The sequence below is a fragment of the Schistocerca cancellata genome, chromosome 2 (assembly GCF_023864275.1).
Source record: "Schistocerca cancellata isolate TAMUIC-IGC-003103 chromosome 2, iqSchCanc2.1, whole genome shotgun sequence".
Lineage (NCBI taxonomy): Eukaryota > Metazoa > Arthropoda > Insecta > Orthoptera > Acrididae > Schistocerca > Schistocerca cancellata.
In genome coordinates this window covers 691,353,190-691,366,477 of record NC_064627.1, presented here as the reverse complement: position 1 = coordinate 691,366,477, position 13,288 = coordinate 691,353,190, and the positions used below count along the sequence as shown (strand labels likewise).

General features: G+C 38.1%; 1 protein-coding gene across 1 annotated transcript in view; it reads left to right on the top strand.

Annotated features, from left to right (window-relative positions):
• The window catches only part of LOC126162448 (protein Gawky), a 294,019-nt gene that overhangs the window by 69,166 nt on the left and 211,565 nt on the right, over nt 1-13,288 (top strand). Inside the window, exon 2 of the mRNA XM_049918963.1 lies at nt 6,932-7,041. Within this exon, the coding sequence (XP_049774920.1) occupies nt 6,976-7,041 (66 nt within the window). The 5' untranslated portion in view covers nt 6,932-6,975. The remainder of the gene's footprint in view (nt 1-6,931; nt 7,042-13,288) is intronic.

The window sequence follows — 13,288 nt, the reverse complement described above, 5'->3', positions numbered from 1 at the left end:
ACAGCTGAGGCCATGTGGTGTTCACTGTTTCATGGACTTGTCACATCGGAACCCTTTCCATTACAACGTAGATTTGGCGTACCAAGATTTATCTCCATACCTGCAGTGTGTTATAAATGTGACTGCTCACCCGAGACGTTTATTCTGGGGCCCAAATTGCACTGTCAGATATTTTTGATAAAACATTTTATAAAAAGCAAAACTGCGTTACAACACTTACAAAGGAAATGAAAATACCTTAATACCAAGATTTTGTAAACTGTCTTCTGTAAAAGACTTTTGCCAAAGCTATTTGACAGTATAATACGGCCCTTAGTCGTGATTTTAGTAAGGATCTACTTGTCAGTCTTCTTCTACAATCAGTCCAAATGTCTGTGTAACAAACTCCTTTGTGTGTGCTTTACAATCCCATGGTTAGTGTCCTTGGAATTTGGACAGAGTCATTTGTTTTTTCATACAGAGGAGTTTGACAGGGAAGTCATTTTCACTCAGTGAACAGACGAGGGTAGTGGCGAGAAGTGAGGCCAATTATGTGTGTACATGTGCCGCCATATTTTACGATGTGTTACCCAGAGAAATGTCTTTAAATTCGTAATTTGTGTTTCTTCTCTCCATTGTGTAGTACTAAGAGATAAAACAATATATATTTACTTATATAAATGTGTGTACAGTTGATATTCGAGAAAGCAGTCAACTCTTTACGTTCACCAGTAAATTTTCATACATAGCCCGTTTGTGCTAACATTTCACGTAAAGCTACGACGATTTTCGCCATATAGCCATAATCACACAAATAAATTGTAATTTAAACAAGTTGTATTGGTCAAGCTTGACTAGCTGCACCTCGTTGTACGTGCAAAATTACGACAAAGCGATGGATAGAAAGGAAAACAAGATGTAAAAATGTCGAAATGAAAGAGACTGCAGACTAAAAATGGTCGTTGAATGCTGGATATACCACAGCCCGCAGTATGCAAAATTCTAACGAATGAAGTTGCTGAGTTGCTTTTCATCATGAGCTGATGGAAATAAGATGGGCTGGGTTTGAAACTAAATCTTTTTTTTTTTTGTGGTATTTGCAGAGATCTTTATTTCCGCACACTCCGCATGCCCAGTCTCTCTCTCTCTCTCTCTCTCTCTCTCTCTCTCTCTCTCACTGTTCAAGTAGACTTCATCTTCGTCATACGTTTGTAGTACCTGCCCTTCCATCCTTAACTAATTCCCTTGCATGTTCAGTTTCTTAAATAGTGTAACTAGTGAAAAGGTGGGTTTCACAGTTTCAAAGCACAGGGCGTCCCACTCAAAGCTCCCTGATTACAAAGACCCAGAAAAAAAAAACCACAGTAGATACGACAGTGAAAAATGCACCACATTGTAGAGCATCTCAAAGAATTTATTTATTTATCATCAATACACCTCTACTTGTGAACCATTTGTAGCATGAAGAATATTGAGCCTGTATTCAATTTCTTGCCAAGTTCTTTGTAACATTTCCTCTGTTATTGTTGCAATTGCATTAGTGATATGATGTCGCAAAATAGAAGTATCGTCCACTTTGGTCGCATACACGCGGTCCTTCACGAATCCCCATATGAAGAAATCAGGCGGCGCAATGTCAGGTAAACGTGGTGGCCAGGCAATGGGTCGTCCGCGTCTAATCCAACGATTGGGAAATGTCCTATCCAGGAACTTGCGAACAGCCGTTGACCAATGCGGTGGAGCTCCATCTTGTTGAAAAATGATGTTGGGTTGCAAGTCTCGTATCTTAGGTTACACAAACTGCTCCAACATGCCCAGATACACTGGCCCATTCATTGTTTGTTCCGCAAAGAAGAACGGTCCAACAATCCTGTCGTGCATTAGCCTGCACCACGCATTTAGTTTAGGGCTATCACGGACATGTTCAATGACAACGTGCAGATTTTGCGAACCCCAAATCCGAACAAATTTGGAATTTGTGGTAAGCTCTTATGGGACCGAACTGCTGAGGTCATCGGTCCCTAAGCTTACACACTACTTAATCTAACTTAACTTACGCTAAGGACGACACACACACACACACACACACACACACGCACACGCACACGCACGAGGGAACCTCCGGGGGGGGGGGGGGGGGGGGAGCCGCGCGGACTTTGACAAGATACGCCTCAGACCGCGCGGCAAATCCGAACTAACGTAACCTAATCTAACCAACCTGCCCTGCCTATTAACTCTTCCTGATAGATGAAAGGTTGCCTCATCTGAGAATAAACATCTTTTCAGGAAGCTGGCAACCATATCAATACGCTGCAGCAAATTGCTGTCGGCGTGGTTTGTCGTTCAGCGTCAGATGTTGCAGAATTTGCACTTTGTAAGCACACATACGATGACGCTGGTGAACTACACGATTGATCGAGGTACATCAAGTTGCCTAGATGCTTGACGAATTGACTTACGTGGGCTTCTGAGAAACATTTGTCTGATTTCCACCACTGTCTCTTCTGAAAGTCCGTAATGTGCACCACCAGAACGTTTCAGAACACTTCATGTTGCCAGAAACGTCCTATACCATTCCTTAATTGTTTTCACATCAGGTGGATCACATTCATACACACGACGATAATTTCTTTGCACAGTAATCAGCGATTTTGTTTCAGCAAACCACACTACTGTTTGCGCGCAGTACTGTGGAGTCGCCATTTTCACTTCATGCGACCATGCTGCACTCTGGCTGCGATACTTGGCACTTCTGACTCGGGAATATAAATTCTGTGATATTCTCTACAATGTGGTGCATTTTTCATTGTTGTATCTACTGTGGTTTTTCTCTCCTGGATCTTTCAAATCTGGAAGGTTTGGGTGGGACACACTGTATTCTAAGACCGATATTGTGGAACTACGAAAAGTTATTAGTTATTTCCAGTCGCCTAACTTTGACAAAGCGATCATATGCAGGTTACTGATTGACACTACGTGAAGTTCAAGGATGGGTCTAACATATCGCTACCCTAAATTTTCAGCAGTCGCATAGTGCAAAACTTGGCAGCCTATTACCGTCTTACCAATGTACTTGACGTCACGTAGTCCTCTCTTAATTTTTATGAACTGCTATTAATCCATGATTTGTAGATGGTTGGTTGACTGAAACTAGTTGTCTGGAAACAAATATTCATTACTACAGCTTTTGGTTAGGCCACGATGCCATTAATTAGATAAAGAAACGCGTAGTAACCCTACTATTCTCGCAATCCAACTTGATACTCGGCGCGGTGACAGATGGGAAAGAAGGAAATGCTTTTAAGGCTAGTTTACACGACAATAGTTCGAGCAACTCGTTTCATGAAACGAGTTTCGCGCAGGTGGGTCATATGTGACTAGAAAGAGCGACAACAGTGTACCCTTGTTTCGTCATTTTGTGAACGGCGTAGTCTCGTCTGAAATGAATGTTTCGGCAGCTGCACGAGTTCTGGCGGAATCAATGCTTGTCTGCAAGAAATCACTGCATAAGAAAAGAAATAAGAGACGTGTTTGGATTAATGATTTGAGTAAAGGAAAGCCAGCAGCTCGGTTGCTCAGCGACCTTGCTGAAAGAAATTGTCGTGGAAGACCCGAGAAGTTATTTCAGTCATCTGAGAATGTCACCAGAACAGTTTACGTTTCTTCATATTCTTCTCTACAGGGCCTATATCGTGTTCCAAAATCAACAATTTGATGGTGGTATTTTTCCAAGCAATTCTCCAAAATCGGCAATAGAGTCCATAACTCTCGGTCTATTAGAAGATGCAGTTGGTTAAGACGCATTTGCGCCAACGGCATATTCAGTGAAGACTTTTTTTTCAAAGCATGGTCATTTGAGTTTCCAATTATAAACTGTCGACAGCTCGCCGTGTTGTGGAATATGCATTTGGATTCTGGTTTCCAAATTTCCTGTACACAAATTTCCTTCAAGAAATGGCCAGCTTGAAACACGGATTTTACTCTTGCAGACGTTTTCTACAACCAGATATTTTGCTTGCTGTATTTCCGTAATTCATTTGCGTGTGTGTTTCTAATTGAATGAATGTTGCTCTGCAGCGTATGTATTGTCAACCCATTCATGTTCAGATCGGTTAGGACGGCCTCAAACGCAGCAATATATCGCTGCTTGTTTTTGAATCCAGTATGATTGAAATCCCACAAACTTACATGCATAGCATGGATATCCAAAAATCGAAGTTTCCTCCGTTCCCCATTTTATATTTCAATTTCCCACTGTACCGACAATACTGTGCAACTACTGTCGCCAAAGTTGGATCAAGCCAAAACTGTTTGGTTTCACTGAGTCGCGCAAACGCGCGCCACGCATGCGCAGTGATCAGTAGCGCAGCTGCGCGCAACGTAGTGTAAACTAGGCTGTAAGGTCGCTCCCATAAGCCACCTCGCCGTGTCAGCTCGAAGTGTGCGAGTAAAAAGGACTGCACAAGGAAAAAAGTCTTTGGTAACAAAATGAAAGAATACAGCTGCTACCAACCAAAAATTCAAAGCTTCAGATCAGAAAAAGCTCGGTGAAACGCTGTTTGGACTATGGGAAGGACTGAAATGAAACGTTTAGAAGCCTTTGAAATGTGGTATAAGAGCCATCTGTTGAATGATTAGATGGATTGCTCGGGTAATGAATGATGATGTCCTGTAACGAGTCAACAAGGTAAAGAAAATTAATTAAAACCGTAAATCGCAGCGAAAGAATACTGGGATGCATATTACGGCGCGTATTCATTCGGAAACAAACTACTTGAGGGTAAGGTGGAAGAATCGCAGAGCAATGCTTGCAGATGAACATCTTTAACAAGTCGATGATCTAGGATGCAGAAGTTATATTTCACTGAAGAAGATAACTGCGAATCGACAGAAATGGAGGACTGCACCAAACCCACGTTTGATGACTGAAACAACGAAGCATTAGTAAAAAACGTGGGGAGGGCGCAAAGCCAATTTATTTACCGTTTCAAAATAGTAACACTTCTACAACTTGCTCTAAAACATGTAAAAACCACCAGGAAAAGCATCAATAACACGTGAAATAAGACATTAAATAATGTTGTTGTGAAATTAATAAGTATATTATTATCTTACAATGTTGTTATCTTGACTCTTAAATGTTCGTCATGTAGATGAATGTCTACCCTCTCTCTGTTTGCCCGCGTAAATCTTACGAGCCCATGTAATACCGGTTGCAATAATATAGGTAAAATGCCCTGCTCAATCTACTTTCTCCGTGGCTGCAGGGTAAAAACAAAAAGTACCAATAGCAAATTACTGTAACGTCTTGTCATTTGTAACTCTGCAGCGCAGTCGTCGTAAGAATGTGAAAAGTTCTATCATAGTATTTCACAGTCCCTTTAAACCGAGTTTTTTTTATATATTTTGTTCCGCTTCGCTACCTGTTTGTGTTAGCATCGCGACAGCATGGCTAACGTGACAATAACACCCGCCATATTTACGATGTGTTACCCAGGAGTCGTTCCAACAGTTTGGCAGCGCTGTCACCGGTGGCCTACCTTCGGTTGTTCGGAAGGTGCTCGGCTCTTTCCGGCTGAGATCGGGTTAGTTGTCTCGTTCGCCCAGCAGAGCACGGCAGGCACAAAATGGCCGAAAAAGATTCGATTTGTACCATGGCCAGTGAAACAGGTTTCAATAAAATGTTCGTCCAACACCGGTATTGTTCTTACTCACCGTTAATCCAGTTTATATTGTTGCTGATGAAATGTATGAGAAATGTCTTTAAATTCGTAATTTGTGTTTTTTCTCTCCATTGTGTAGTACTAAGAGATAAAACAATATATATTTAATTATATCAATACATACATATGTACTGTCGAAGGTGCAACAAAAGCCGGCACTAATATGAAATCCAGTGTGAATTCTTGTTTCGTAACGTATTTTACAAATAATACTTTTTGCAACATCTGATTGTAGTGGCTGGCTATCTCAGTAAAAGGCCGCGGGAGGTAACCAGCGCCACGTAACGCGATCAATACAAACTGCAAGACATACTTTTTTTAACAAACAATTAATACAGCCCGCTCCACAGATTCTTCCGCTTCAATAGTCGTGTACATGTACTATTAGTAGATTCATTTGATACCCAGTCCATGAAAGTTGCGAAAGAGCTTCCTGCTGAGAGAATACAGAAGGGTGCTAACCTTCTTGATGGAACAACATCCTGAGTTCTTTATCGATTTGTAATGTGATTTCTATGTAGCGAAATTGTTTTTGTTACACGCACGTTAATTATTTCATACACTGGCAGAAAAATTCCTTGAATTATCATGCTGTTGTTTTCAGTAGTTAATCTGTGACACACACACACACACACACACACACAGAGAGAGAGAGAGAGAGAGAGAGAGAGAGAGAGAGAGAGAGAGAGAGAGAGAGATTCGTATGACAGATAAATAAACATGAAATTCGAGAGCAATGATTTTTCCAGATTTAAGCATGTAGTGTGCTATGCTACTCGTTCAAAATGCCATTTGTAGAATTAGCAAGGATGGTTGCGCAATGAAGTATCGTATTGATGCTCAGTAAAACAACATGGATGCCAACAGCTTCTACATACGCGTATTGTATCAGCTGTTGTGCCGTAGTTGCCATCATATTTCATTAAGACTAAACGGCTGTGTACGTTCCGTAACAATGTAGTAGGAATAGTATTAAATTAGCTTAATACGTTTCAGATCTGCCATTGTGGTTTGCAATGATGACTGACGTCTTATTTGATAAGGTGAGCCAACAGACTTAATGTGAAAAATAGAGAATAGTATCTATTTTATCTGTTTAATGAAATGTTTTTGTGCTTGTTTGTCATAATGTGTACGGTAAAATGGTAATAACTGTAAGTTTGTATAGCTGACGCGATAGTTAGCAAAGTGTTACAAAATCTATTTACGCCGTCCTTTTCTTTTTTCAGATATCAGTTTCCATGTTTTGCCTGCCAAAGAAAAATTGAGCCCAATGTTTCCAAACGAATCTAGTTCAGATGAGATTTCTAAAGTAAATGTCGTTACACAAACGTTTAAGGTGAGTACGTTTCGTAAACTTCATTGGAATAGCCCCTAAGTTACTGAAGCTCCTAAGTCACCACTGAATGCGGTTTATAATTATTTGTGTGAGTGCAGGTAACGGACAGTTCCGTCTCTTAGGAAGTGTGTGGTAGTATAGATGGAGATATGTTAGAGCTCGACGTGTGGAGGAGGTAGTCCTTTAGCCCTATACGAATTATCAGATGCTTATATATAATTTGCCATAAGATTTTCAGATATTTTTATGGAAGTACCTGTTAATTTTGTTTCTTAGCCAGTGTGTGATCCATGAGCTGGAATACGACTTTGCAGATTGAAGCTGTTATGCTCTTATTTCTTTATTTTGACCAGTTACAAGAACTTTATTATACTCTTAGCAGTGGTATGTAGTACCTCATTGGGTTGGAATACTACACTGACCATTTTTTGACGTTCACCAACATTTGGAAATAATATGGCAAGGTACTGATGTGTTGTTAAGGTAATGCACTTTTTTATGGTAAACGAGAATGCACAAGTAAAGAATACTATGCATGAAGTGTTGGTAAAGCAATATATGATTTTTTTGTCAGTCAACAGCTTCAAACAAGTTGAAACAGAGAAAATCTTAGTGAAAACAGCAGCATCAGTATTTAAATATGTGGTTCACCTTGTGTGTGTGTGTGTGTGTTTTTGTTTGTTTGTTTGTTTGTTTGTTTGTATTTTTATAACTAAAACATAAAACAAATGGGTGATAAGTTTGTCACCTTGTATAGAGGCAGTTTCTACATTTTAACTCTAGGTCAGTCACTCTAGTGCGTATATTGCCCATAATGTTTCAGAATATTTGTTAAATTTAACCCATAAATGAATTTCCAGTATTTCAGGCTTATTTGTCTCACTTTTCCCCAATGTATAATGTTTGTCTCCTAGGTTTAATTTTTATTATGTACATCATATTCTTTATCTCTAATAAAACCCACAGCAGTGTATGATCTACATTTCGATATTGTATTAATTTATATTGCAGATCTGTTTCAGAGAATATTTTTCCTTGTAATCTTGAAGTGAGAATTATATCCATAATTTTAAGATATTTGAATATGTACAGAATTATTTCAGAGATATACCATACAAATTCTTTCAGTTACAATTCCCTTTTGCTTGATTACCTTAAAATGCTTCCACCCAACCTCCCTCCCCCAGTTATTTTCACTGGTGTAATGATGCTGTGTGAAAAGTTAGGCATACATAGCTTCAGTGCAGTCAAGGGAAAAGATGAAACATATTGCAGGGTTCATGAATTCCCACACATTGATAATTTGATTATACACAGTAGATTCAGCTGTTATCAACAACTAACATACCCCTACATTAAATTTTTCTGAGAATGTATAGGTTTGTCAGCGGTTGAAACATACTACTCGGATCTAATAGAATTTTTAACTTCAAAATACTTGCGCAGTTCCTTGTTTTGAATACTAGGTGGCAGAGAAGTTGTACACTGATTAACTCCATAACATATTAATTTTTTTTCAAACTATGTTGCAAAAAATAATATTTTTAATTAATCAAAAACATACTATAATGAATGGCATGACATTTAGACATACAAAGAGAACCATTAAAGCTAATTAAATCCCAAGTATACTTCTGCACTGGACTTTGACGAAACTATCTTCAAACAAGGAAGTCATTTTGTAGTTTTTTGAGCAGTGAAGTCTAAACCATGTGTGTTTCACAATAGTTTCCGATGAACATAAATCTTGGAGGACCTAGGTGGAATGCAGTGGTGGTATTTATCTCCTATCACTGTTGAGTTCTTGGCACTCAAATGTCGTCCCTTTCAATGTCTGATGGAGTCACAGCATATTCTTCTTTACTTTATGAGCTTCTAAATTCAGTACCAAACTCAGTATTGCTATAGGTAGGAGACAAGGTACTAGCAGAAGGAAAGCTGTGAGGACAGGGCATGAGTTGTGCATTGGTAGCTCTGTTGGTAGAGCACTTGCCCGCGAAAGGCAAAGGTCCCGAGTTCGAGTCTCGGTCCGGCACACAGTTTTAATCTGCCAGGAAGTTTCAGTATCACTATAGCCATACTTTATTTGAAAGCATTGCCTAAACAGCAATACAGGAGAGTGGCAGAAAGTGCATGTTTTACTGTTAAAGATGCATCCAGTAAAGAGGATATGTAGTGGTAAGCATCTCAACCAAAATATGACAGCCAGGCTGCAAATGTAGGGCCAGCTGCTTTTCAGGTAGCTGAACACTTATCAGTGCTGAATTGGAGATAAGTGGGTTTACTTTTTCGAAGGTCTGTTCTTAAGTTGACAGAATATACTTGAGATTTTAAGTTTCTGTCAGAATAATAAAAATGAGATAACTAGCATTTTTAAGTTACAGAGTTAATTAAAAATTTTAAATGAAAATATTCAGAATGCAAATGTTAAAGAAATGTTGTATAGTCACCTAATCTAAATTTTTTTCTAACCCTTATCAGTTTTGTTGATTCTGCTATACATGAAGTACTAATTACATCAATTAAATGTGGTTCTGGTAGAATACATGCTGATGTGAATATAGCACAACTTTTATGCCACGTAAATACTAACTGTTAATCAAATTTTACATTCTGTTTCTCTGAGAACATTTCTGGTGTCACAGGTATATTTTTATGGAAGTGCAACAGAACACTGAGGAGAGCAGTCGGCCTTTATGGATAAGCAAGTTAAAACTTTATCAGTGAACATTGAAATACTTTAGAGTTGTATGCTATTGCATAAAAGAACAAATCACATGAGACATGGAGAGAGTTCTCCCTTTACCTGCAGGCAGAATAGTCTCAAAACACAGGGAGAATCCAGAGACATTAGATTTCCAGCTAATAGATTCTAGCGTACCCAGGGACAAGCGAATATTGTAGAAGAACACACATGAAGTGATATCCATACCAATTGTTTTCAGTAATTTGTATTTTGTGGTGGATTTTAGATTGCCACATTTATTTACTTGTGAGTGTGAAAGTCTGATAAATAACTAAAGGAAGATTTACAAATTTTTGGCTCCCAAATTTAAATACAGTGTGAGCAGGGATCTCTTAAATGTAAGTTAGACTAATGTCGCAGTGACATTTCATGATTGTTAGCGATATCGAAGTGCAGTAATTCAGTGTATAATTGTGGCAAAACTGGAAAAAAAATCTTGGTCAGCTAGTTGAACAGTTTCAGTTGTACACTTACATTGTTCATATTTTTTTAGTAGCCTAGTGCTCCTAGTTCCACTTACGGATATCAAGAAAATTTGTTGCAGCAAAATTTCTTCCAGGTTGAAGCAGCTTGATCTCTGTATGTAGCTGTTTTAGAAACATCTCATTTTGTGATCTTATTGCTTAGTGGCTTGTTTATGTAATTTGTAAGTTTCATTACTTTTGAGTTCATACATTTTGAGACAAAGGCGCAGATGCCCGAAATCAAATTTGCTGCCGAAGTAAGTGATTTTGAAACTTTTATCCCAGAAGGATCACCTAATCCTTCCTATGTTAACTACCATTTGAAAGAGCATCTTTTTCTCTACCAAATAATAGGTTTTCATAAATACTTTTTTTCCCTTGAAGGTCTAAAATTGCTCAATAAAATCTCTCACACATTCCAAATAAATATGGACATAAAGATACAAAATTAATTCATTGTTTTGCTGTCACTTTCTCAGTTTGTAGGAATACAGCTTCTGGAACATCAGCTGTAGAGTATTTTCCATGTTAGCAGCCACATTTTTTGGCCTCCTGTGTTTTTAGAAGGCAGATGATGCACCAGTCACTAACTTCAAGCTACTGCAACTATTCATGGGGACTTAATCGTTTTGTTGGGTGCATAACTGTATTTTAGTTTTGGCTGTTCAATTTTCCAAGAGTGTCATGTCCCACATGTAACATAACAACTATGAATATTTATGAAACATTATGCATATTCTGTCAGTCTTCAATATTTTAGAACCATATTACACAAAAATGTAATTAACTCCAAAAATTTAAGCAGAGTTTGGTTTTGTAACTGACTTGATGGTTTTGATTTGAATACCTGAAGGATTCAGCATGTGAAAAACTTTGATAATTTGGTTGCTTCAAGTTCTCCTTTGCGGATATGTAATTCCAGCAAAGGCTGCTAAATTGAGATTATTCTCCTGTTGGCAAGAAGAAAGGAGCTGTTGTTGAGTTGTTATGACCTGAGATTCAGTGCTGAACACACAAATTTTCTTCATAAAGTCATTTTACTGATACTTTGTATCTCTACAAAGATCGTGCTGTAATTCTTTTTCAAAGCTGAATGGCCATGGTAAACAAAAAAAAAAAAAAAAAATTAGATGGGTTACTGGAACTGCTGCAGATTGGCTGAAAAATTTCAGGAAGCAATGTTCAGTTGGGCAAAAGTTGTACGCAGTCTACTATAGGGAACTTTTTAATAAATTGACTGCTGTTGCAGCTTGGACTTCCTCTGCTGAGGATCAGCAGATGGATACGTGATAGATTTAATAACAGCTTGATTTCCGTCATTGTTTCCACTGTTAAAATTCAGAGCATCCGTAAACACAATATTAAAGTCTGTGTCAAATGAAAAGTTAATTGGACACAAAGCTTGATCAGTAGCCCAAGTGGCATATGCTAGTGGTGTCCAACCTGGTGAGTTGCTTCAGCCAGCAGTTAAAGTCAACAGATCTCAGCAGAATTTGGTGTCTGAGAGAACAGCTAGAAATTTGAAAATTAAAAATGCCGAGCTGCCAGAGAAAAAGCAGGGCAATGTTTGGTCCGAAGGAATAATGGCTCTAGTACTTAAATTTTTTTTAGGACGGTGATTTCAGTAGGCTTTGCCCTGACATGAACAATTGTGTTTCTGTCTGAATTGATGGCTGAAAAGTTCAGAATCAAATGTGGCTGTTAGTAAGCAATGTAATAGAAATTTTCATGGCTTATCAAAACAAAAATGGCTAAGTAAGTGGCTTTTCAACTCAAATAAGTGTGTGCACAATTCATCAGAACATCAAATTGATGCTTGCCAGTTGTAGTATTGACAAGGGTTATAAACATTTTGCAGGATTGACAGTTCACAGTAGTGAATCAAAAGTTTGCATTCTGCATAGATATGATAGTTGCCCAGCAAGAATTGCACCTCAGTAACATGTTACTGATCGGTATAAGCACATCGATTCTTCAGACATTCTGGAGTACAAACAGTGGGTCATTATGAAGACACTATGGAGTACTAACAGTGGCTCCAAACAAATTGTGCATCAATTGAAACTAGGCAACTACTAGTAGAGATGGGACCAAAAGTCTCTGATCTGATGTTGATCTGATGTTTCACAATGTTATTTAAAAAAATAGGGCAGTATCTTAAAACTGTGAACAAAACATAGCGGGGTGAAGTAATTGCACCACTTCATTTTGCAGAGAACTACTACTTTGTTGCACAGGTTGCTGTGCAATGAACATTTCTTTTACATCTTATTAACAGCCACATTTGGTTGCTGGGGAAACTTATGAAGCTACTGTTCATACCCTCCATATTACTAAGTGACTATCCTGGAACCTGGTACCAGTTGCAGGTTGCCTATCTAACAGCTACTAGGGCTAACAAACATTTGATTTTCAATATTTTGCATAATTATTGACCAAATGTAAAAATTTAAAATGCTGTTGCTATGTACTCATTAAGATGTATAATCTTATATTAAAAGTTGGAAACCAAAAGACAAGTGTTACAGTTAGAAATTATGTGTTTGTCTTGAAGCAGCATAACTGGTGGTATTCTAATACACATACTTTGTTCATCCTGTATTTGAGAATGACAACACTTAGCAACTTCCAACAAACTTTATGCATAATTTCAAACCTTTTCCAAACTTTTTCTCACCTACAACCTTAATGTCAAATATTTAAACCATTAACTCATTTGTAAAGTAATCAAAATTTCAGAGCTTTTCTTATACATGCAAGTTAGATTCTTTAAAGAATGGGGATTTACTGGTTGTTCTCAATTTTGTTGAAAATGAGCAAATAAAATATGCGTAATTATTAGCATCCTATGACAAATACAACTGCAGTTCGCGTCTTTTTCACAGAATGTGGGTTGAATAAAAATAAAAAAAATGACAAATCGGCAGAAAATTACATACCTCAGCAATGGCTCCAAACCAACACAAATATTTCAAGAATTGGACCAATCTTTGCTACCACCTCAAAGATGTTAAAATACATTATTTGCACCCAGTTG